This window comes from Salvelinus fontinalis, chromosome 5, assembly GCF_029448725.1.
Source record: "Salvelinus fontinalis isolate EN_2023a chromosome 5, ASM2944872v1, whole genome shotgun sequence".
Classification (NCBI taxonomy): domain Eukaryota; kingdom Metazoa; phylum Chordata; class Actinopteri; order Salmoniformes; family Salmonidae; genus Salvelinus; species Salvelinus fontinalis.
The window spans coordinates 66,270,926-66,297,965 of NC_074669.1; the positions used below are offsets into that span (position 1 = coordinate 66,270,926).

The window sequence follows — 27,040 nt, forward strand, 5'->3', positions numbered from 1 at the left end:
GTTACAGACTGAGTATTATAATCTCTGGGTTACAGACTGAGTATTATAAACTCTGGGTTATAGACTGAGTATTATAATCTCTGGGTTACAGACTGAGTATTATAATCTCTGGGTTACAGACTGAGTATTATAATCTCTGGGTTACAGACTGAGTATTATAACTCTGGGTCCCATAAGTTATAACACCATCTTTATTTTTTTATTTAAGTCAGTTAATAAGAACAAATTATTTTTTTCGATGACAGCCTAGGAACTGCATTAGAGGTGTCAATTTGGGGTGAGGAGGCAGGTAGCCTAGCGGTTAGAGTGTTGGACTAGTAACCGAAAGGTTGCAAGATCGAATCCCCCTAGCTGACGAGGTAAAATTCTGTCCTTCTGCCCCTGAATAAGGCACTGTTCCTAGGCTGTCATCTTAAATAAGAATTTGTTCTTAACTGACTTGCCTTGTAAAATAAAATAGACAGAGCTATGCAAGGACTGAAAATCAGAATATCAGAATTATAGTTTTAATAATGTTTTAAAGCTATACAGTGTTTGTTTTGCATTGTTTAGAAACATTGGAGTAAAAACAAGCTTATATTTGGGGTTTTGATGGGTTACGACAGTTGAGCTAAACTCATGAGGTATTCATATGTTATATTCTTCTAGAATCAATGGGTAGATATAACTAATTTATAAGTCAAAAAAATGGGTGTAGCAACTAAGGATTCTAGCTTTAAGGCTGTAACTATGAGAGCTGGGAAACCGTTGATTGGTTAAACCAATGCCACAGCAGCTATGCCCCATGCTATTAGCTAGCCTAGCAGCTAGCAGAGCCACAGCAGCTATGCCCTATGCTATTAGCTAGCCTAGCAGCTAGCAGAGCCACAGCAGCTATGCCCCAGGCTATTAGCTAGCCAGCAGCTGTACCATTAACAGAGCCAAACTGAGAGGCAAGGCAGCCTGAGAGAAGGCAGTGGGTCGGGGAGCACTTCCTGATGTGGGTAATGCCACTGAAAAAGTAGGAAAAACAGAGATATTGTTCAGTAAATTACAAAAGGGGATTGTCTTTTCATGTTTCTGTTCAAATGTTGACGTTGCTCTTATAGATGTGTACGGTGACAGTGAAACAGGGGCGGACTGGGACCAGAAATTGGCCCTGGCATTTTGAACATATTGGCTCATTTCCCCCCAAATTATTAGCCAGATAATTATAATTTTTACCCCCAGAAAAACACTGGGCTGAAAATGGACCAGCCCATCTGGGCATTTGCCCAAAATGCCAGATGGCCAGTCTGCACCTGGAGATTAATACTAACCAGCAATGACACTTCCTGATATAATGTTCAGGGGGATGGAACTGCTGGTGAGAAGTGCCTGTACGCTGCTTGAGCTGGGAACCGAAGACTGCTTGTCGTACACGAGGGTCATGTTGGTAACTACAGATCCACTCCTACTCAGGAGAAGGAGAGAAAATGGACAACCCTCAGAAATCATTATCATCATCATCATCATCAGCATCGTCAAATAACAGAAGGTAGAACAGATCAGTCAATCAGTAATGAGAATTCATACACTTACCTGAATGAGTTGACAATGGAACGACGGAAGCCCGAGCTGTTAGCAAAAGCCTTGTTCACCTGCATTGAGAGATTTAACATAGGATTATGATGATAGGATTTTACAGGAGGCATGTACAGGCTCACTGATGATAGGGTTTTACAGGAGGCATGTACAGGCTCACTGATGATAGGGTTTTACAGGAGGCGGGTACAGGCTCACTGATGATAGGGTTTTACAGGAGGCGTGTACAGGCTCACTGATGATAGGGTTTTACAGGAGGCATGTACAGGCTCACTGATGATAGGGTTTTACACGAGGCATGTACAGACTCGCTGATGGTAGGGCTTTACAGGAGGCATGTACAGGCTCGCTGATGATAGGGTTTTACAGGAGGCATGTACATGCTCACTGATGATAGGGTTTTACAGGAGGAATGTACAGGCCCACTGATGATAGGGTTTTACAGGAGGCATGTACATGCTCACTGATGATAGGGTTTTACAGGAGGATTGTACAGGCCCACTGATGATAGGGTTTTACAGGAGGCATGTACAGGCTCACTGATGATAGGGTTTTACAGGAGGCATGTACAGGCCCACTGATGATAGGGTTTTACAGGAGGCATGTACAGGCTCACAGATGATAGGGTTTTACAGGAGGCATGTACAGGCTCACTGATGATAGGGTTTTACAGGAGGCATGTACAGGCTCACTGATGATAGGGTTTTACAGGAGGCATGTACAGGCTCAGTGATGATAGGGTTTTACAGGAGGCATGTACAGGCTCACTGATGATAGGGTTTTACAGGAGGCATGTACAGGCTCAGTGATGATAGGGTTTTACAGGAGGCATGTACAGGTCTAAAAGGGACAATTACATTTATTTATTAAACCTTTATTTAACTAGGCAAGTCAGCTAAGATCAAATTCTTATTTATAATGACGGCCTACCCCCTCGGCCAAACCCTAACCAGGACGACACTGGGCCAATTGTGCACTGCCCTATGGGACTCCCAATCACGGCCGGTTGTGATACAGCCTGGAATCGAACCAGGGTCTTTAGTGGCACCTCTAGCACTGAGATGCAGTGCCTTAGACCGTTGTGATACAGCCTGGAATTGAACCAGGGTCTGCAGTGACGCCTCTAGCACTGAGATGCAGTGCCTTAGACCGCTGTGATACGGCCTGGAATCGAACCAGGGTCTGTAGTGACACCTCTAGCACTGAGATGCAGCTGGCGTGGATTTGCCTAGATACTTACCTCAGAGGTCACTTTGGCAGCCAGATTCTTGAACTCTGAAGAGGACGAGTTGGAAAGATTTGAGTTGAACGCCTGGTCGAGACTGAACTGAAGACTCATTGCTCCTTCACTAGAAGATGGAGGGTCAGGTGATGCAACAGCAGCGGAAGTGGTTGCTGCTGCAGGGGCGGTGGTGGTAACAGCTGCTGCAGGAGTGGTTGTGGTGACAGCTGCTGCAGGAGTGGTGGTGGTGACAGCTGCTGCAGGATTGGTGGTGGTGGTGACAGCTGCTGCAGGAGTGGTGGTGGTGACAGCTGCTGCAGGAGTGGTGGTGGTGACAGCTGCTGCAGGGGCAGTGGTGGTAACAGCTGCTGCAGGAGCGGTGGTGGTGACAGCTGCTGCAGGAGCGGTGGTGGTAACAGCTGCTGCAGGAGCGGTGGTGGTAACAGCTGCTGCAGCGACAGTGGTGGTAACAGCTGCTGCAGGGGCGGTGGTGGTAACAGCTGCTGCAGGAGTGGTGGTGGTGACAGCTGCTGCAGGAGTGGTGGTGGTGACAGCTGCTGCAGGAGTGGTGGTGGTGACAGCTGCTGCCGGAGTGGTGGTGGTGACAGCTGCTGCAGGAGTGGTGGTGGTGACAGCTGCTGCAGGGGCAGTGGTGGTAACAGCTGCTGCAGGAGCGGTGGTGGTGACAGCTGCTGCAGGAGCGGTGGTGGTAACAGCTGCTGCAGGAGCGGTGGTGGTAACAGCTGCAGCGACAGTGGTGGTAACAGCTGCTGCAGGAGGGGTGGTGGTAACAGCTGCTGCAGGAGCGGTGGTGGTAACAGCTGCTGCAGCGACAGTGGTGGTAACAGCTGCTGCAGGGACGGTGGTGGTAACAGCTGCTGCAGCGACAGTGGTGGTAACAGCTGCTGCAGGAGTGGTGGTGGTAACAGCTGCTGCAGGGGCGGTGGTGGTAACAGCTGCTGCAGCGACAGTGGTGGTAACAGCTGCTGCAGGGACGGTGGTGGTGACAGCTGCTGCAGGAGCGGTGGTGGTAACAGCTGCTGCAGGGGCAGTGGTGGTGACAGCTGCTGCAGGAGCGGTGGTGGTAACAGCTGCTGCAGGGGCAGTGGTGGTGACAGCTGCTGCAGGAGCGGTGGTGGTGACAGCTGCTGCAGGAACGGTGGTGGTGACAGCTGCTGCAGGGGCAGTGGTGGTAACAGCTGCTGCAAGGGCAGTGGTGGTGACAGCTGCTGCAGGGGCAGGAGTGGTGACAGCTGCTGCAGGAGGGGCGGTGGTGGTGACAGCTGCTGCAGGAGTGGTGGTGGTGACAACATTAAGTCTGGCATTTTAAATAGGAAATTACAAACTTGAGAAGTATTTTTTAGTCTCACTATGGTAGGGGCACTATTTTCACCTCCGGATGAAAGCGTGCCCAAAGTAAACCGCCTGCTATTCAGGCCCAGAAACTAGGATATGCATATATTTGTTAGATTTGGATAGAAAACACTCTAAAGTTTCCAAAAGTGTTGAAATAATGTCTCTGAGTATAACAGAACTGATATGGCAGGTGAAAACCGTAGAAAAATCCATTTAGGAAGTGTTTTTTTTGTGTGTGTAGTTTTCTATTGAATGCTATTACAGTACCCATTGACTTAGGACTCAAATTGCACTTCCTATGGCTTCCACTAGATGTCAACAGTATTTAAACATTGTTTCAGGCTTGTATTCTGAAACATGAGGGAATAAGACTAGTCTGAATGAGTGAACACTGCAGTCTCCCAGAGGTTTATATATATAAAGAGGGACTTTATCGAACAAAACAAACATTTTTTGAGTAAATGAATGTCTTCTGAGTGCAACCATATGCAGATCATCAAAGGTAAGGGAATAATTTGATCTCTATTTCTGACTTGTGTAACTCCTCTACTTGGCTGGTTACTGTTTGTAATGATTTGTCCGCTGGGCGCTGTTCTCAGATAATCGCATGGTTTGCTTTCGTCCGTAAAGCCTTTTTAAAATCGTACACCGTGGTTGGATTAACAAGAAGTTCATCTTTAAACCGATGTATAAAACTTGTATGTTTTAAGAATTTGTATAATGAGTATTTCTGTTTTTGAATTTGGCGCTCTGCAATTTCACTGAATGTTGGCCAGGTGGGACGGTAGCGTCCCACACCCCCTAGAGAGGTTTTAAACCTTTAATACACACCAAGTTTGCATTTCCTGCTGAACAGACACAACCCTTTTAGCAAGACACCCCCAATAAAGGAGTGGTTCTATGTACTGCGACAACAATGAAATGAACATCTATCGGCTGATAAAGACACAACCCTTTTTTCTAGCTATAGTGGTAGAATGTGGCTGTGCGTCCCCTCATTAGATATATAACGTTTTTAACCACTAAGGAACACACACACACACACACACACACACACACACACACACACACACACACACACACACACACACACACACACACACACACACACACACACACACACACACACACACACAGTGCATTACCTGCTAGCAGGAAGAGAATCGTCAGAGGCTTCATATCCGTGTCCTTTTAGGTCTCTGTAGAGGTGAACCACACAACATCAATCACACATGAACCCCATTAGATCTTCCATTAACAGCTGTTGAAGGATGATGTCATTGACCAACGTTAATTAGAGATTAGTCAATATTCCAAAATCATATGATGTTCATTGATATTCAAAAAGCAATCCCATAATACCTTCAGTTGTATTAACAGTATCCCCTATGTGTTTACCAGTAGGTGTCTTACCAGCCTGCTTCCAATGTCTTCAGCCCTCTGCTCTGCTTTCACTGTGTGTGTGTGTGTGTGTGTGTGTGTGTGTGTGTGTGTGTGTGTGTGTGTGTGTGTGTGTGTGTGTGTGTGTGTGTGTGTGTGTGTGTGTGTGTGTGTATCACTGTACATTACTGTATTACTGTATTACGGTATTACGGTACAGTACTGTATTACTGTATCACTGTACATTACTGTATTACTGTATTAATGTACATTACTGTAGATTACTGTACATTACTGTATTACTGTACATTACTGTATTACTGTACATCACTGTATTACTGTACATTACTGTATTACTGTATTACTGTAATTACTGTGATAATGTACATTACTGTATTACTGTATTACTGTACATTACTGTATTTCTGTACATTACTGTATTACTGTATATTACTGTATTACTGTATTACTGTATATTACTGTATTACTGTACATTACTGTATTTCTGTACATTACTGTATTACTGTATTACTGTATATTACTGTATTACTGTATTACTGTATATTACTGTATTACTGTATTACTGTATATTACTGTATTACTGTATTACTGTATTACTGTATATTACTGTATTACTGTATATTACTGTATTACTGTATTACTGTATATTACTGTATTACTGTATTACTGTATATTACTGTATTACTGTATTACTGTACATTACTGTATTTCTGTACATTACTGTATTACTGTATTACTGTATATTACTGTATTACTGTATTACTGTATATTACTGTATTACTGTATTACTGTAATTACTCTATTAATGTACATTACTGTATTACTGTATTACTGTATATTACTGTATTACTGTAATTACTCTATTAATGTACATTACTGTATTACTGTATTACTGTATATTACTGTATTACTGTATTACTGTATTACTGTACATTACTGTATTTCTGTACATTACTGTATTACTGTATTACTGTATTACTGTATTACTGTACATTACTGTATTTCTGTACATTACTGTATTACTGTATATTACTGTATTACTGTATTACTGTATTACTGTACATTACTGTATTTCTGTACATTACTGTATATTACTGTATTACTGTATTACTGTATTACTGTACATTACTGTATTTCTGTACATTACTGTATTACTGTATTACTGAATTAATGTATATTACTGTATTATTATTATTATTACTATTATCATTATCATTATTATTATGATTAAATTATTTTTCATTATTATTTTTATTATCATTATTATTATTATTATTATTATCATTATTACTAGTATAATTATTATACTTATTAATATTATTTTCAATTATTATTATCATTATTATTATTATTATCATAGTATAATTATTATACTTATTAATATTATTTTCCATTATTATTATCATTATTATTATTATTATCATTATTACTAGTATAATTATTATACTTATTAATATAATTTTGTATTATATGTATCATCATTATCATTATTATTATTGACATTAGCATTAGCATTAGCATCATCATTATTAGCATTGTTATTATTATTATAATTATTACTACCATTATTATTATTATTATTATCATCATTATTATTATTATCATTATTATTATTATTATTATTATCATTGTTATTATTATTATCATTATTATTATGTATATAGTAGTATTATTATCGTTATCATTATCATATTATTATTATTACTATTATTATTATTTTCATTATTATTATTATTATTATCATTATTATTATTATTATTATTATTATCATTATTATTATTATCATTATTATTATCATTATTATCATTGTTATTATTATTATTATCATCATCATCATTATTATTATTATTATTATCATTATTATTATTATCATTATTATTATTATTATTATTATTATTATTATTATTATCATTATTATTATTATTATTATCATTATTATTATCATTATTATTATTATCATTATTATTATTATCATTATTATTATCATTATTATTATTATTATTATTATCATTATTGTTATTATTATTATCATTATTATTATTATTATTATAATAATTTATTTAACCTTCTAAAAGTATAGTACACTAGGCACCCTATTCCATATATAAAGTATAGTACACTACTTAGGCACCCTATTCCCCATATACAGTGTAGTGCACTACTTAGGCACCCTATTCCTTATATACAGTATAGTGCACTACTTAGGCACCCTATTCCCCATATACAGTATAGTGCACTACTTTGGCACCCTATTCCCCATATACAGTATAGTGCACTACTTAGGCACCCTATTCCCCATATTCAATATAGTGCACTACTTAGGCACCCTACTCCCCATATACAATTCCTTCAACAAAAGTTAGCCCCCTTTCTAGCCTTGTAATTACCAGACTAGCCAACAGTTCTTGTCAGCTTGTGAAGCACGACCCATCCTCTGAAGGTGTAGAGAAGGCCTTTAAAGGTGTAAATCCTAACCAGCCTCAAAACTCATTGATTCAGTGTGGTAGTTATCTTAAAGTCATCGATTCAGTGTGGTAGTTATCTTAAAGTCATTTATTCAGTATGGTAGTTATCTTAAAGTCATTTATTCACTGTGGTAATTATCCTAAAGTCTGTGATTCAGTGTGGTAATTATCTTAAAGTCATTGATTCAGTGTGGTAATTATCTTAAAGTCATTGATTCAGTGTGGTAATTATCTTAGTCATTGATTCAGTGTGGTAGTTATCTTAAAGTCATTGATTCAGTGTGGTAGTTGTCTTAGTCATTGATTCAGTAAAGTAGTTATCTTAGTCATTGATTCAGTGTGGTAGTTATGTTAAGTGGATGTGAGTCCAACCTGTTTCTTTCTCTCCTGGGCCGACCACACCTCCCTTTCATCTCTCTCTCTCGCTCTCGCTCTCGCTCTCTCTCTCTCTCTCTCTCTCTCTCTCTCTCTCTCTCTCTCTCTCTCTCTCTCTCTCTCTCTCTCTCTCTCTCTCTCTCTCTCTCTCTCTCTCTCTCTCTCTCTCTCTCTCTCTCTCTCTCTCTCTCTCTCTCTCTCTCTCTCTCCATCTCTCTCTCTCCCTCTTTCTCCATCTCTCTCTCTCTCTCTCTCTCTCTCTCTCTCTCTCTCTCTCTCTCTCTCTCTCATCTCTCTGTCTCCTCTCTGTCTCCTCTCTCTTTCTCTCTCTCTCTCCATCTCTCTCTCTCTCTCTCTCTCTCTCTCAATCTCTCTCTCTCTCTCTCCATCTCTCTCTCTCCCTCTTTCTCCATCTCTCTCTCTCTCTCTCTCTCTCTCTCTCTCTCTCTCTCTCCCTCTCTCTCTCTCCATCTCCCTATCTCTCTCTCTCCATATCTCTCTCTCTCTCTTTCTCTCTAAATTGTGAATCTGATTGGCCCTGGTGAAGCTACATCAACAATTCTGCACCGCTATAGAAATATCCCGTCAAGCAATCACCTACACTTATGGGTTTATACCTATAGCATCCCGTTAAAAACAGATGGCAACAATTAGCCTACATCTATGGGTTTATACCTATAGCATCCCATTAAAAACAGATGGCAACAATTAGCCTACATCTATGGGTTTATACCTATAGCATCCCATTAAAAACAGATGGCAACAATTAGCCTACATCTATGGGTTTATACCTATAGCATCCCATTAAAAACAGATGGCAACAATTAGCCTACATCTATGGGTTTATACCTATAGCATCCAGTTAAAAACAGATGGAGATTTCAGTTGCATAGTTAGGTCTCGGACTACTAATGTCTACAAATAGGAAGAAAAATGTAAATACAATTTGAACAAGCAATCATGACAGTCAAATTCACCGAAGCTGCTTCTTACCTGAGAATATCAGAGACGTTGTTTCAGCTAGGACCTGTAGACTACTCAGATGAGATAGTTTGCACCAATAACTTCTCCTCTCTTTCTGAGAACTAAAGATGATCAACTCCTGGGCAGAGGGCGTTTTGTACGATGACGGAAAATGAGACTTGGAAATTTTTCTAACTTGCTGGACTCGTTTTTCCACTGCCATTCACGAGCGTCATTCACGCCTTTCAAAAAAATGTTTCCACGTACAAGACCCGCAAAACCCTCAAAAAGTGACTTTTAGACTACCTTAACCCCTGACCTTAACCACACCCTCAGTGTTATGATGTTTGTTCAAACCCAGCTGAAAATAAACAACAAATACAAAGTGAGGGATCAATCACATTTATTCATAAAGCCCTTCTTACGTGAGCTGACGTCACAAAGTGCTGTACAGAAACCCAGCCTAAAACCCCACACATCAAGCAATTGCAGCTGTAGAAGCACAGTGGCTAGGAAAGACTCTCTAGAAAGACAGGAACCTAGGAAGAAACCTAGAGAGGAACCAGGCTCTGAGAAGTGGGCCAGTCCTCTTCTGGCTGTGCTGGGTAGAATGGGAACCAGGCTCTGAGGGGTTGGGCCAGTCCTCTTCTGGCTGTGCCAGATAGAGATTTAAGAGTAGGCTATATGTGGCCATTAAGGTCCTGTGAACAGGTCAGGGTTCAATCGTCGAAGGTAGAACAGCAGAAAGTGGATCAGCAGCACGGTGTGGTCGCCCCCCCAGGAGGGGAGATAGAAACCAGTTGGACAGGGTGGGAGCATACCTAAGAACACACAGTACCCCAGATCAGACTGACCTTAGCTCCCTGGCTATACAACATAGGGGTCTGAGACAGGGGGGTTCAGGGCCCCGTCTAAAGTTACCTCCGGACAGGTCCAACCAGGCAGGATACCCACAGCCCCCACACCACTAGAGGGATATCAACAGACCACTAACTTACTACCCTAAGACAAGGCTGAGTATAGCCCACGAAGATCTGACAGAGTAGTGGGGTTCTCTATACTGTCAGATAGAGCAGCATGATTATAGTTCTCTATACTAAGCCTCTATTGAATGGACTCTCGATCTTTACCTGTAGTAAATGGTCCATAGAGTCAATATTTGTATGAACATAAGATTCAACAACTGAGACACAAACTGAAAAAGTTCCACAGACATGTGACTAACAGAAATGGAATATTATGTCCCTGATCAAAAGTTGGGTCAAAATCAAAAGTAACAGTCAGTATCTGGCGTGGCCACCAGCTGCATTAAGTACTGCAGTTCATCTCCTCCTGGACTGCACCAGATTTGCCTGTTCTTGCTGTGAGATGTTACCCCACTTTTTCACCTAGGCACTTGCAAGTTCCCGGACATTTCTGGGGGGAATGGCCCTGGCCCTCACACTCCGATTCAACAGGTCCCCAGACGTGCTCAATGGGATTGAGATCCGGGCTCTTCACTGGCCATGGCAGAACACTGACATTCCTGTCTTGCAGGAAATCACGCACAGAACGAGCAGTATGGCTAGTGGCATTGACATGTTGGAAGGTCATGTCACATGTCCACATGAGGGAGGAAGATGTTTCCCTGTAACGCACAGTGTTGAGATTGCCTACAATGGCAACAAGCTCAGTCCGATGATGCTGTAACACATCGCCCCAGACCATGATGGACCCTCCACCTCCAAATCGATCCAGAATCTCCAGAGTTCAGGCCTCGGTGTAACGTTCATTCCTTCGACGAGTTTATGTATTAAATAATAGGTCTGACTCAGATCACCTGTGTATATGTGACGGTAAGAAATCAACTGACCTGTTCTAGAATCCTCATGTGACAGTAAGAAACCAACTGACCTGTTCTAGAATCCTCATGTGACAGTAAGAAATCAACTGACCTGCTCTAGAATCCTCATGTGACAGTAATAAACCAACTGACCTGTTCTAGTATCCTCATGTGACTGTAAGAAACCAACTGACCTGTTCTAGAATCCTCATGTGACTAATAAACCAACTGACCTGCTCTAGAATCCTCATGTGACTAATAAATCAACTGACCTGTTCTAGAATCCTCATGTGACTAATAAACCAACTGACCTGTTCTAGAATCCTCATGTGACTAATAAATCAACTGACCTGTTCTAGAATCCTCATGTGACAGTAAGAAACCAACTGACCTGTTCTAGAATCCTCATGTGACGGTAAGAAATCAACTGACCTGTTCTAGAATCCTCATGTGACAGTAAGAAACCAACTGACCTGTTCTAGAATCCTCATGTGACAGTAAGAAACCAACTGACCTGTTCTAGAATCCTCATGTGACAGTAAGGAACCAACTGACCTGTTCTAGAATCCTCATGTGACAGTAAGAAACCAACTGACCTGTTCTAGAATCCTCATGTGACAGTAAGAAACCAACTGACCTGTTCTAGAATCCTCATGTGACAGTAAGAAACCAACTGACCTGTTCTAGAATCCTCATGTGACAGTAAGAAACCAACTGACCTGTTCTAGAATCCTCATGTGACTGTAAGAAACCAACTGACCTGTTCTAGAATCCTCATGTGACTAATAAACCAACTGACCTGCTCTAGAATCCTCATGTGACTAATAAATCAACTGACCTGTTCTAGAATCCTCATGTGACTAATAAATCAACTGACCTGTTCTAGAATCCTCATGTGACTAATAAACCAACTGACCTGTTCTAGAATCCTCATGTGACTAATAAATCAACTGACCTGTTCTAGAATCCTCATGTGACTAATAAACCAACTGACCTGCTCTAGAATCCTCATGTGACGGTAAGAAATCAACTGACCTGTTCTAGAATCCTCATGTGACAGTAAGAAACCAACTGATCTGTTCTAGAATCCTCATGTGACAGTAAGAAACCCACTGACCTGTTCTAGAATCCTCATGTGACAGTAAGAAACCAACTGACCTGTTCTAGAATCCTCATGTGACAGTAAGAAACCCACTGACCTGTTCTAGAATCCTCATGTGACAGTAAGAAACCAACTGACCTGTTCTAGAATCCTCATGTGACAGTAAGAAACCAACTGACCTGTTCTAGAATCCTCATGTGACAGTAAGGAACCAACTGATATGTTCTAGAATCCTCATGTGACAGTAAGAAACCAACTGACCTGTTCTAGAATCCTCATGTGACAGTAAGAAACCAACTGACCTGTTCTAGAATCCTCATGTGACAGTAAGAAACCAACTGACCTGTTCTAGAATCCTCATGTGACAGTAAGAAACCAACTGACCTGTTCTAGAATCCTCATGTGACAGTAAGAAACCCACTGACCTGTTCTAGAATCCTCATGTGACAGTAAGAAACCAACTGACCTGTTCTAGAATCCTCATGTGACAGTAAGAAACCAACTGACCTGTTCTAGAATCCTCATGTGACAGTAAGAAACCAACTGACCTGTTCTAGAATCCTTGTGACAGTAAGACACAAACTGACCTGTTCTAGAATCCTTATGTGACATTAAGACACAAACTGACCTGTTCTAGAATCCTCATGTGACAGTAAGAAACCAACTGACCTGTTCTAGAATCCTTATGTGACAGTAAGACACAAACTGACCTGTTCTAGAATCCTCTTGTGACAGTAAGACACAAACTGACCTGTTCTAGAATCCTCTTCAGAAGACAAAGGGCCCAACTCTACCCGGAAACACACAGGCTATTATAAAGCATCCATTCCCCAGTAACCCAGAGGCACATACTTCCCACAAAACCATCTCAGAACTGCTCACATCCTGTTTAGCCACCTTGTTGGGCGGAACAAAAAATGAACAGCATTCCCAAAGCTGTACTCATCCCTCCGTCTCCTTCCACCACCACTCCTCCCTTCCACTCCTTCCACCACCCCTCCCTCCCCACTCCTTCCACTACCAATCTCTCCCCACTCCTTCTACCACCCCTCTCTCCCCACTCCTTCCACTACCCCTCTCTCCCCACTCCTTCCACCACCCCTCCCTCAATCCCAACTCCTTCCACCACCCCTCCCTCCCTCCCAACTCCTTCCACCACCCCTCCCTCCCCTCCACTCCCCTACCTCCCCCTCAGCAGCAGTCCTCTATGTAGTACACCACCAGGTCACACCACCACACCTTCCCCTCAGCAGCAGTACTCTATGTAGTACACCACCAGGTCACACCACCACCCCTCCCCCTCAGCAGCAGTCCTCTATGTAGTACACCACCAGGTCACACCACCACCCCTCCCCCTCAGCAGCAGTCCTCTATGTAGAACACCACCAGGTCACACCACCACACCTCCCCCCTCCAGTCCTCTATGTAGTACACCACCAGGTCACACCACCACACCTCCCCCTCCAGTCCTCTATGTAGTACACCACCAGGTCACACCACCACACCTCCCCCCTCCAGTCCTCTATGTAGTACACCACCAGGTCACACCACCACACCTCCCCCTCCAGTCCTCTATGTAGAACACCACCAGGTCACACCACCACCCCTCCCCCTCAGCAGCAGTCCTCTATGTAGAACACCACCAGGTCACACCACCACACCTCCCCCTCCAGTCCTCTATGTAGTACACCACCAGGTCACACCACCACACCTCCCCCTCCAGTCCTCTATGTAGTACACCACCAGGTCACACCACCACACCTCCCCCTCCAGTCCTCTATGTAGAACATCACCACACCTCCCCCTCCAGTCCTCTATGTAGTACACCACCAGGTCACACCACCACACCTCCCCCCTCCAGTCCTCTATGTAGTACACCACCACACCTCCCCCTCCAGTCCTCTATGTAGTACACCACCACACCTCCCCCTCCAGTCCTCTATGTAGTACACCACCAGGCCACACCACCACACCTCCACCCTCCAGTCCTCTTTGTAGAACACCACCACACCTCCCCCTCCAGTCCTCTATGTAGTACACCACCAGGTCACACCACCACACCTCCCCCTCCAGTCCTCTATGTAGAACACCACCACACCTCCCCCCTCCAGTCCTCTATGTAGTACACCACCAGGTCACACCACCACACCTCCCCCTCCAGTCCTCTATGTAGAACACCACCACACCTCCCCCTCCAGTCCTCTATGTAGAACACCACCACACCTCCCCCCTCCAGTCCTCTATGTAGTACACCACCAGGTCACACCACCACACCTCCCCCTCCAGTCCTCTATGTAGAACACCACCACACCTCCCCCTCCAGTCCTCTATGTAGTACACCACCAGGTCACACCACCACACCTCCCCCCTCCAGTCCTCTATGTAGTACACCACCAGGTCACACCACCACACCTCCCCCTCCAGTCCTCTATGTAGAACACCACCAGGCCACACCACCACAGAGATCTCTGGGAAAACACAAATAACATCAGTCTAAGAAAACCATTACCACATTTAATATTGACACATTCTTGTGAGCATATGGTGTGTGTGTGTGTGTGTGTGTGTGTGTGTGTGTGTGTGTGTGTGTGTGTGTGTGTGTGTGTGTGTGTGTGTGTGTGTGTGTGTGTGTGTGTGTGTGTGTGTGTGTGTGCATATGGTGAGTGTGTCTATGCAGGTAGCTGGAACAGTGTGTGTGTTACCTGTATCAGGTAGCTGGAACAGTGTGTGTGTTTACCTGCATCAGGCTGCAGGTAGCTGGAACAGTGTGTGTGTTTACCTGTATCAGGCTGCAGGTAGCTGGAACAGTGTGTGTGTTTACCTGTATCAGGCTGCAGGTAGCTGGAACAGTGTGTGTTTACCTGTATCAGGTAGCTGGAACAGTGTGTGTGTTTACCTGTATCAGGCTGCAGGTAGCTGGATCAGTGTGTGTGTTTACCTGTATCAGGCTGCAGGTAGCTGGAACAGTGTGTGTGTTTACCTGTATCAGGTAGCTGGATCAGTGTGTGTGTTTACCTGTTTCAGGCTGCAGGTAGCTGGAACAGTGTGTGTTTACCTGTATCAGGCTGCAGGTAGCTGGAACAGTGTGTGTGTACCTGTATCAGGCTGCAGGTAGATGGAACAGTGTGTGTGTACCTGTATCAGGCTGCAGGTAGATGGAACAGTGTGTGTGTTTACCTGTTTCAGGCTGCAGGTAGCTGGAACAGTGTGTGTTTACCTGTATCAGGCTGCAGGTAGCTGGAACAGTGTGTGTGTTTACCTGTATCAGGCTGCAGGTAGCTGGAACAGTGTGTGTGTTTACCTGTATCAGGCTGCAGGTAGCTGGAACAGTGTGTGTGTTTACCTGTATCAGGTAGCTGGAACAGTGTGTGTTTACCTGTATCAGGCTGCAGGTAGCTGGAACAGTGTGTGTGTTTACCTGTATCAGGCTGCAGGTAGCTGGAACAGTGTGTGTTTACCTGTATCAGGCTGCAGGTAGCTGGAACAGTGTGTGTTTACCTGTATCAGGTAGCTGGAACAGTGTGTGTGTTTACCTGTATCAGGCTGCAGGTAGCTGGAACAGTGTGTGTTTACCTGTATCAGGCTGCAGGTAGCTGGAACAGTGTGTGTTTACCTGTATCAGGTAGCTGGAACAGTGTGTGTGTTTACCTGTATCAGGTAGCTGGAACAGTGTGTGTTTACCTGTATCAGGTAGCTGGAACAGTGTGTGTGTTTACCTGTATCAGGTAGCTGGAACAGTGTGTGTTTACCTGTATCAGGTAGCTGGAACAGTGTGTGTGTTTACCTGTATCAGGTAGCTGGAACAGTGTGTGTGTTTACCTGTTTCAGGCTGCAGGTAGCTGGAACAGTGTGTGTGTTTACCTGTATCAGGCTGCAGGTAGCTGGAACAGTGTGTGTTTACCTGTATCAGGCTGCAGGTAGATAGACAGAGAAATAAACACATCAAATCTATTTTAACAACACATCATACTGTTGCTCCAGGGTGTGTCTGTGTCTTTGTCTGTGTGTGTGTGACTCACTGGGGGGGAATTTGCTGACGTTGTTGGAGACTCTGATGAGCATGTGAGCTGCTATCAGATGCTCCCCTCTCTTCACATGGATCTGAAATAAATAAATCAATACATCAATACATCAACCAATTAATACATCAACCAATACATCAACCAACCAATACATCAATCAATACATCAATCAATCAACCAATACATCAATCAATACATCAACCAATACATCAACCAATACATCAACCAATACATCAATCAATACATCAACCAATACATCAATCAATACATCAACCAATACATCAACCAATACATCAATCAATACATCAACCAATACATCAATCAATACATCAACCAACCAATACATCAACCAATACATCAATCAACCAATACATCAATCAATACATCAACCAACCAATGCATCAACCAATACATCAATCAACAAACCAATACATCAATCAATCAATACATCAACCAGTCAATACATCAGTCAATCAAAACATCAATCAATACATCACCCAATACATCGGTGGCAGGTAGCCTAGTGGTTAGAGAGTTGAACTGGTAACCGGAAGGTTGCTGGTTCGAATCCCCGAGCTGACAAGGTACAAATCTATCGTTCTGTCTACTGTTCCCCGGTAGGCCGTCATTGAAAATAAGAGTTTGTTCTTAAAACTTCTTATGGCTACAATCCCGGTAACGGGATGATATGACAACAGCCAGTGAAAGTGCAGGGCGCTAAATTCAAAACAACAGAAATCTCATAGTTAAAATTCCTCAGACATACATGTGTCTCATATCATTTTAAAGGTAATCTTGTTGTTAATCCCACCAAAGTGTCCGATTTCAAATAGGCTTTTCAGCGAAAGCACCACAAACGATTATGTTAGGTCACCACCAAGCCACAGAATAAACACAGCCATTTTTCCAGTCAAATATAGGAGTCACAAAAAGCACAAATAGAGATAAAATGAATCACTAACCTTTGATGATCTTCATCAGATGACACTCATAGGACTTCATGTTACACAATACATGTATGTTTTGTTTGATAAAGTTCATATTTATATAAAAAAATCTGAGTTTACATTGGCGTGTTACGTTCACTAGTTCCAAAAACATCCATAGCCACATCTATTCAACAGAAATACTTGTCATAAATGTAGATGATAATACAAGTTATACACATGGAATTATAGATATACCTCTCCTTAATGCAACCGCTGTGTCAGATTTCAGAACTTTACGTAAAAAGCAAACCATGCAATAATCTGAGACGGCGCTCAGAACAATATTCAAATTAGCAGCCATGTTTGAGTCAACAGAAACCGAAAATTACATGATAAATATTCCCTTACCCTTGATGATCTTCATCAGAATGCACTCCCAGGAATCCCAGGTCCACAATAAATGCTTGATTTGTTCGATAATGTCCGTTATTTATATCCAATTAGCTACTTTGGTTAGCGCGTTTGGTTAAACAATTACAAAGTCACAATGCGCGTTCACTAAAACGTGACAAAATGTCCAAAAGTTCCGTAACAGTCAGTAGAAACACGTCAAACGATGTATTGAATCAATCTTAAGAATTCTGTTAACATAAATCTTGAATAACGTTCCAACTGGAGAATTACATTCACTTCAGATGAGCGATGGAACGGAGCTCCCTCTTATGTGAACGCGCATGGTCAAAGCATGGTCACCTCATGGCAGTGGTGATTAATTCTCCTCTCATCCGGCCCCCTTCACAGTAGAGTCATCAGACAAAGTTCTACAGACTGTTGACATCTAGTGGAAGCCGCAGGAAGTGAAAACTCATCCATATCTCGCTGGGATTTCAATGGGAGCTTGGTTGAAAATCCACCAGCCTCAGAATTTCCACTTCCTGTTTGGATTTGTTCTCAGGTTTTCTCCTGCCATATGAGTTCTGTTATACTCACAGACATAATTCAAACAGTTTTAGAAACTTCAGAGTGTTTTCTATCCAATACGAATAATAATATGCATATATTAGCAACTATGACTGAGGAGCAGGCCGTTTACTCTGGGCACCTCTGTGCACCTTTCATCCAAGCTACCCAATACTGCCCCTGCAGCCTGACTTGCCTCGTTAAAAAAAAAAAAAAAAAACATCAGCCTAACAATACATCATTCAACATATAAACCAATCAAGCAACCAACACATCAATTTACCAACCAGTACATCAATCAATACATCAACTAATACATAAATTATTCGATCAACCAATACGTCAATCAATCAACCAATCAACCAATACATAATGTAAAAAATCAACCAATCAGTTTTTTCATCAATTAATAAATACATCAACCAACCAATTCAATAATCAACCAATCAATACATCAACCAATACGTCTACCAGTGGAGGATGCTGGGTAGTGTAGTGGTATAGCAGTAGAGGATGCGGGGTAGTGTAGTGGTATAGCAGTAGAGGATGCTGGGTAGTGTAGTGGTATAGCAGTAGAGGACGCTGGGAAGTGTAGTGGTAAAGCAGTAGAGGATTCAGTGTAGTGGTAAAGCAGTAGAGGATGCTGGGTAGAGCAGTAGAGGATGCTGGGTAGAGCAGTAGAGGATGCTGGGAAGTGTAGTGGTATAGCAGTAGAGGATGCTGGGTAGAGCAGTAGAGGATGCTGGGATGTGTAGTGGTATAGCAGTAGAGGATGCTGGGAAGTGTAGTGGTATAGCAGTAGAGGCTGCTGGGTAGAGCAGTAGAGGATGCTGGGTAGAGCAGTAGAGGATGCTGGGAAGTGTAGTGGTATAGCAGTAGAGGATGCTGGGTTGTGTAGTGGTATAGCAGTAGAGGATGCTGGGTAGTGTAGTGGTATAGAGGTAGAGGATGCTGGGTAGTGTAGTGGTATAGCAGTAGAGGATGCTGGGTAGTGTAGTGGTATAGCAGTAAAGGATGATGGGTAGTGTAGTGGTATAGCAGTAGAGGATGCTGGGTAGAGCAGTAGAGGATGCTGGGAAGTGTAGTGGTAAAGCAGTGTGTGTATATAATATGTGTGGATACATACGCGTGTGTGTATATGAGTGTTTGCGTGGGTACGTGTGTGTATTTACAGTATCAGTCAAAAGTTTGGACACACCGACTCATTCCAGGGTTTTTCTTTATTTTTACTATTTTCTACATTGTAGAATAATAGTGAAGACATCAAAACTATGAAATAACACATGGAATCATGTAGTAACCAAAAAAGCGTTAAACAATTCAAGAAATTGTCAATATTCTCTAGTGTAGTCGAGGGGTGAGTCTCAATAGTCTCTAGTGTAGTCTAGGGGTGAGTCTCAATAGTCTCTAGTGTAGTCTAGGGGTGAGTCTCAATAGTCTCTAGTGTAGTCTAAGGGTGAATCTCAATAGTCTCTAGTGTAGTCTAGGGGTGAGTCTCAATAGTCTCTAGTGTAGTCTAGGGGTGAGTATCAATAGTCTGGTTTAGTCTAGGGGTGAGTCTCAATAGTCTCTAGTGTAGTCTAGGGGTGAGTCTCAATAGTCTGGTTTAGTCTAGGGGTGAGTCTCAATAGTCTCTAGTGTAGTCTAAGGGTGAGTCTCAATCGTTTTATATAGTCTTGGGGTGAGTTTCAATAGTCTCTAGTGTAGTCTAGGGGTGAGTCTCAATAGTTTCTAGTGTAGCCTAGGGGTGAGTGTCAATAGTCTCTAGTGTAGTCTAGGGGTGAGTCTCAATTACCTCTAGTGTAGTCTAGGGGTGAGTCTCAATAGTCTCTAGTGTAGTCTAGGGGTGAGTCTCAATAGACTGGTTTATTCTAGGGGTGAGTCTCAATAGTCTCTAGTGTAGTCTAGGGGTGAGTCTCAATAGACTGGTTTATTCTAGGGGTGAGTCTCAATAGTCTCTAGTGTAGTCTAGGGGTGAGTCTCAATAGTCTGGTTTAGTCTAGGGGTGAGTCTCAATCGTTTTATATAGTCTTGGGGTGAGTTTCAATAGTCTCTAGTGTAGTCTAGGGGTGAGTGTCAATAGTCTCTAGTGTAGTCTAGGGGTGAGTCTCAATTACCTCTAGTGTAGTCTAGGGGTGAGTCTCAATAGTCTCTAGTGTAGTCTAGGGGTGAGTCTCAATAGACTGGTTTATTCTAGGGGTGAGTCTCAATAGTCTCTAGTGTAGTCTAGGGGTGAGTCTCAATAGACTGGTTTATTCTAGGGGTGAGTCTAAAATAGTCTCTAGTGTAGTCTAGGGGTGAGTCTCAATAGTCTAATGTAGTCTAGGGGTGAGTCTTAATATTCTCTAGTGTAGTCTAGGGGTGAGTCTCAATAGTCTAATGTAGTCTAGGGGTGAGTCTCAATAGTCCTAGTGTAATCTAGGGGTGAGTCTCAATAGTCCTAGTGTAGTCTAGGGGTGAGTCTCAATATTCTCTAGTGTAGTCTAGGGGTGAGTCTCAATAGTCTCTAGTGTAGTCTAGGGGTGAGTCTCAATAGTCTCTAGTGTAGTCTAGGGGTGAGTCTCAATAGTCTCTAGTGTAGTCTAGGGGTGAGTCTCAATAGTCTCTAGTGTAGTCTAGGGGTGAGTCTCAATATTCTCTAGTGTAGTCTAGGGGTGAGTTTCAATAGTCTGGTTTAGTCTAGGGTTGAGTCTCAATATTCTCTAGTGTAGTCTAGGGGTGAGTCTCAATAGTCTCTAGTGTAGTCTAGGGGTGAGTTTCAATAGTCTCTAGTGTAGTCTAGGGGTGTGTCTCAATAGTCTCTAGTGTAGTCTAGGGGTGTGTCTCAATAGTCTGGTTTAGTCTAGGGGTGAGTCTCAGTAGTTTCTACTGTAGTGTAGGGGATTCTCATTAGTATGTTGTCTGTTATACTAATGCTCCCACTTGATTTGGGTCAGATGGACCTGTTAGTGAGCATTTTATTTTGTCAGTCTAGTTCGACAATTGAGATGCACCGCTATGGGGAAACAAAACTAGACTATTGAGATGCACCCCTAGAAGGATATTAGACCACACTATTGAGACTCACCCCTAGAATGATTTTGAGAGGTCATTACATGTGACCCAAAGTGTCATTATATTCAAACAGTAATGTAAAAAATGACAAATCTATATTCTACGAGTGTTAAATAATATATTAGATTTAATAATAACAAGACAAGTACAAACCAGGCGAGGCTCTACAACAGTTTTAAAACATTGTAGTGGTCCACATTAGTCCCTCAGACACTTTGACACTTCAGTGATATGCCCAAAATAACACATTTAAATGTAAATATAGTTACAGCAGTTAATAATTAAAGAGGGAACTATGATCAAATAAAAACATAAATGTAAAAATAAAAATAAAAATTGTACAATAGGAAAGTTTTTTGTTTGTTATTTTCAGTATTAACATTTTGACGGATAAATAGTGTGGAAGTGTGAATACCTCATGAATTAATGTCTGTGAGAGGTTAAGTGTTAAATAATAGTAACGTGTAATAAGGGCCTTCCATCAAATCAGCTGTTTACCAGCGACAGCCGATGTTTTGGCAATGTCTGCTTTAGGTATATTGCCTGGGAACCGCTTGTGAATTTGACAGCCCTAGGCAAGCCCTGGGCAAGTCAGTTAAAATAACAAATCATTTTTTTCAATTTTAGAACTTCCTTGTTCAGGCGCAGAACGACAGATTTTGACCTTGTCACCGTGTTGAATATATAATGTAGATATTTATCCATATTTGACATCCACGTCTTCGGTGTCCAGGGAACAGTGGGTTAATTTCCTTGTTCAGGAGCAGAACGACAGCTCAGGAATTCGATCTCGCAACCTTCCGGTTACAAGTCTAATGTTCTAACCACTAGGCTACCTGCCTCCTCTAACCACTAGTATACCTGCCTCCTCTAACCACTAGGCTACCTGCCTCCTCTAACCACCAGGCTACCTGCCTCCTCTAACCACTAGGCTACCTGCCTCCTCTAACCACTAGGCTACCTGCCTCCTCTAACCACTAGGCTAGCTGCCTCCTCTAGCCACGAGGCTACCTGCCTCCTCTAAACACTAGGCTACCTGCCTCCTCTAACCACTAGGCTACCTGCCTCCTCTAACCACTAGGCTACCTGCCTCCTCTAACCACTAGTATACCTGCCTCCTCTAACCACTAGGCTAGCTGCCTCCTCTAACCACTAGGCTACCTGCCTCCTCTAACCACTAGGCTACCTGCCTCCTCTAACCGCTAGGCTACCTGCCTCCTCTAACCACTAGGCTACCTGCCTCCTCTAACCACTAGGCTACCTGCCTCCTCTAACCACTAGGCTACCTGCCTCCTCTAACCACTAGGCTACCTGCCTCCTCTAACCACTAGGCTACCTGCCTCCTCTAACCACTAGGCGACCTGCCTCCTATAACCACTAGGCTACCTGCCTCCTCTAACCACTAGGCTACCTGCCGCCTCTAACCACTAGGCTACCTGCCTCCTCTAACCACTAGTATACCTGCCTCCTCTAACCACTAGGCTAGCTGCCGCCTCTAACCACTAGGCTACCTGCCTCCTCACCTCAATTTGACACCGTCAAAACGACCGCTATTCGGATGTCATTCAGCAGTAGATCAGATGGAATCTAGCCCAAGGTATATCCTTTTAAACGTGTCACATTTTAGTATTGGTTCGTAAAAATAAAAATCCCTAAAAAAGAAATAATCCCTTGACTAATAATACTATGAATATCAACAAAAAAAACCAATAAGCATTCTTAAAGGATTTCACAAATATCATACTCGACATCAAAAAGTACATTTAGCTATGTTTTTGTTTGTGTATGAATGTAGGGAAATGTACCTAAAATACATAGATAATATATGTAAATAATAATAATATAAATACATATATAATATATGTAAATAATAATAATAATATAAATACATTTCTTAAAGCTAGAATCCTTAATTGAAACAATAACAAATTCACACCCCGCCTCTATTTTGGTAATAAAAATGTACGACAGTTGAGCTAAACTCATGAGGCATTCATATGTTATATTCTATTAGAATCAATGGGTAGATATAATTAATTTATAAGTAAAAAAAATGGGTGTAGCAACTAAAGCTGGGAAACTGTTGATTGGTTAAACCTGTCACAGCAGGTATGCCCCAGGCTATTAGCTAGCCTAACAGCTAGCAGAGCCACAGCAGCTATGCCCTAGGGTATTAGCTAGCCAGCAGCTGTACCATTAACAGAGCCAAACTGAGAGGCAAGGCAGCCTGAGAGAAGGCAGTGGGTCGGGGAGCACTTCCTGATGTGGTTGATGACCCTGAAAAAGTAGGAAAAACAGAGATATTGTTCAGTAAATTACAAAAGGGGATTGTCTTTTCATGTTTCTGTTCAAATGTTGACTTTGCTCTTATAGATGTGTACGGTGACAGTGAAACAGGGGCGGACTGGGACCAGAAATTGGCCCTGGCATTTTGAACATATTGGCTCATTTCCCCCCAAATTATTAGCCAGATAATTATAATTTTTACCCCCAGAAAAACACGTTAGACAGGCCCACTGGGCTGAAAATGGACCAGCCCATCTGGACATTTGCCCAAAATGCCAGATGGCCAGTCCGCACCTGGAGATTAATACTTACCAGCACTGAAGGTTCCTGGTATCAAGATCAGGGAGGTGAAACTGCTGGTGAGAAGTGCTGGTACGCTGCTTGAGCTGGGAACCGAAGACTGCTTGTCGAACACGACGACCATGTCGGTAACTACAGATCCACTCCTACTCAGGAGAAGGAGAGAAAATGGACAACCCTCAGAAATCATTATCATCATCATTATCATCATCAGCAGCATTGTCAAATAACAGAAGGTAGAACAGAAACCTAGTCAATCAGTAATGAGAATTCATACACTTACCGAAACGATTTGACAATGGAACGACGGAAGCCCGGGGTTTTAGCAAAAGCCTTGTTCACCTGCATTGAGAGATTTAACATAGGATTATGAAAGGTTACATGAAAACAGGGCCCTTGACGGCATTAATAGCTTTGGATTTAATTGTCTTTTTCATAGTAAACAGACCTCTCGATAGTACCAATTGACTTTGTTCATTTGAATACATATTGTTGACATTGTTATATGTTGTTTGTAACAATATAGTCTACAAGGACATCAGCATTTCCAGAGTGGGTTCTCTGTTGATTCTGAAGTTCTGATCGATTTCACGAGCACCACCAACAGAAACGAATGGTAAAGGGATTCAAAGGGAACTCCCTCTGCTGGTGATTTGTTGAATGTACAATCTTAAAGGAGGGCCGTAAATTACCAATTTTCTACGTATAAAATGGGTCGTATCATTAAAGAGTTCACTCTGGAAATGTTACGTGTTTGAAGATATATTGTCCCGAATCAAAAAAGGCTACTTTTTGAGATATTAAAGCGGCATGTAACTTTTTTGGTGGACGACCCGACCAAATTAACATAGAAATGTGAGTTATAGATCTGTCTGTACTGATGATAGGGTTTTACAGGAGGCATGTACATGCTCGCTGATGATAGCGTTTTACAGGAGGCATGTACAGGCTCGCTGATGATAGGGTTTTACAGGAGGCGTGTACAGGCTCACTGATGATAGGGTTTTACAGGAGGCATGTACAGGCTCACTGATGATAGGGTTTTACAGGGGGCATGTACAGGCTCACTGATGATAGGATTATACAGGAGGCATGTACAGGCTCACTGATGATAGGATTATACAGGAGGCATGTACAGGCTCACTGATGATAAGGTTTTACAGGAGGCATGTACAGGCTCACTGATGATAGGATTATACAGGAGGCATGTACAGGCTCACTGATGATAGGGTTTTACAGGAGGCATGTACAGGCTCACTGATGATAGGGTTTTACAGGGGGCATGTACAGGCTCACTGATGATAGGATTATACAGGAGGCATGTACAGGCTCACTGATGATAAGGTTTTACAGGAGGCATGTACAGGCTCACTGATGATAGGGTTTTACAGGGGGCATGTACAGGCTCACTGATGATAGGATTATACAGGAGGCATGTACAGGCTCACTGATGATAAGGTTTTACAGGAGGCATGTACAGGCTCACTGATGATAGGGTTTTACAGGAGGCATGTACAGGCTCACTGATGATAGGGTTTTACAGGAGGCATGTACAGGCTCACTGATGATAGGGTTTTACAGGAGGCATGTACAGGCTCACTGATGATAGGGTTTTACAGGAGGCATGTACAGGCTCACTGACGACACTGCGCCAATTGTGCACTGCCACTGCTATGGGACTCCCAATCACGGCCGGTTGTGATACAGCCTGGAATCGAACCAGGGTCTGTAGTGGCGCCTCTAGCACTGAGATGCAGTGCCTTAGACCAATAACTGATACAGCCTGGAATTGAACCAGGGTCTGAGATGCAGTGCCTTAGACCACTGTGATACAGCCTGGAATTGAACCAGGGTCTGTAGTGACGCCTCTAGCACTGAGATGCAGTGCCTTAGACCGCTGTGATACAGCCTGGAATCGAACCAGGGTCTGTAGTGACACCTCTAGCACTGAGATGCAGCTGGCGTGGAATCGCCTAGATACTTACCTCAGAGGTCACTTTGGCAGCCAGATTCTTGAACTCTGAAGAGGACGAGTTGGAAAGATTTGAGTTGAACGTCTGGTCGAGACTGAACTGAAGACTCATTGCTCCTTCACTAGAAGATGGAGGGTCAGGTGATGCAACAGCAGCGGAAGTGGTTGCTGCTGCAGGAGCGGTGGTGGTGACAGCTGCTGCAGGGACGGTGGTGGTGACAGCTGCTGCAGGGGCAGTGGTGGTGACAGCTGCTGCAGGGGCAGTGGTGGTAACAGCTGCTGCAGGAGGGGCGGTGGTGGTGGTGACAGCTGCTGCAGGAGCGGTGGTGGTAACAGCTGCTGCAGGAGGGGCGGTGGTGGTGGTGACAGCTGCTGCAGGAGGGGCAGTGGTGGTGGTGACAGCTGCTGCAGGATGGGCGGTGGTGGTGACAGCTGCTGCAGGAGGGGCGGTGGTGGTAACAGCTGCTGCAGGAGGGGCGGTGGTGGTGGTGACAGCTGCTGCAGGAGGGGCGGTGGTGGTAACAGCTGCTGCAGGAGGGGCGGTGGTGGTGGTGACAGCTGCTGCAGGAGCGGTGGTGGTAACAGCTGCTGCAGGAGGGGCGGTGGTGGTGGTGACAGCTGCTGCAGGAGGGGCAGTGGTGGTGGTGACAGCTGCTGCAGGAGCGGTGGTGGTAACAGCTGCTGCAGGAGGGGCGGTGGTGGTGGTGACAGCTGCTGCAGGAGGGGCAGTGGTGGTGGTGACAGCTGCTGCAGGAGCGGTGGTGGTAACAGCTGCTGCAGGAGGGGCGGTGGTGGTGGTGACAGCTGCTGCAGGAGGGGCAGTGGTGGTGGTGACAGCTGCTGCAGGGGCAGTGGTGGTGACAGCTGCTGCAGGAGGGGCGGTGGTGGTAACAGCTGCTGCAGGAGGGGCGGTGGTGGTGGTGACAGCTGCTGCAGGAGCGGTGGTGGTAACAGCTGCTGCAGGAGGGGCGGTGGTGGTGGTGACAGCTGCTGCAGGAGGGGCAGTGGTGGTGGTGACAGCTGCTGCAGGATGGGCGGTGGTGGTGACAGCTGCTGCAGGAGGGGCGGTGGTGGTGACAGCTGCTGCAGGAGGGGCAGTGGTGGTGGTGACAGCTGCTGCAGGAGGGGCGGTGGTGGTGGTGACAGCTGCTGCAGGAGGGGCAGTGGTGGTGGTGACAGCTGCTGCAGGAGCGGTGGTGGTAACAGCTGCTGCAGGAGGGGCGGTGGTGGTGGTGACAGCTGCTGCAG

General features: G+C 43.8%; 1 protein-coding gene across 2 annotated transcripts; it reads right to left on the reverse strand.

Annotated features, from left to right (window-relative positions):
• Nucleotides 1-226: 226 nt before the first annotated feature.
• Nucleotides 227-9,476, reverse strand: LOC129856056 (mucin-5AC-like). Of its 2 annotated transcripts, none has more exons than XM_055924191.1 (6): nt 9,376-9,476; nt 5,287-5,340; nt 2,804-4,068; nt 1,561-1,619; nt 1,299-1,432; nt 227-992 (listed from the first exon to the last, which is right to left on the reverse strand). In XM_055924191.1, the coding sequence occupies exons 2-6, from the start codon at nt 5,318-5,320 to the stop codon at nt 889-891; spliced, it is 1,596 nt and encodes a 531-aa protein (XP_055780166.1). In that variant the 5' UTR covers nt 5,321-5,340; nt 9,376-9,476; the 3' UTR covers nt 227-888. The 2 variants fall into 2 exon arrangements, with proteins under 2 accessions (XP_055780166.1, XP_055780165.1); XM_055924190.1 differs by having other exon boundaries at nt 2,804-4,071.
• Between the last annotated feature and the right edge of the window lie 17,564 nt (nt 9,477-27,040).

Excerpts from the sequence above, each read along its gene's own strand:
- LOC129856056 (XM_055924190.1), bottom strand. The coding sequence starts at position 5,320 with ATGAAGCCTCTGACGATTCTCTTCCTGCTAGCAG. Across the intron at positions 1,433-1,560 it reads TCCATTGTCAACTCATTCAG|GAGTGGATCTGTAGTTACCA; the intron begins GTAAGTGTATGA and ends TCTCCTGAGTAG. Across the intron at positions 993-1,298 it reads ATCAGGAAGTGTCATTGCTG|TGGCATTACCCACATCAGGA; the intron begins GTTAGTATTAAT and ends CTACTTTTTCAG.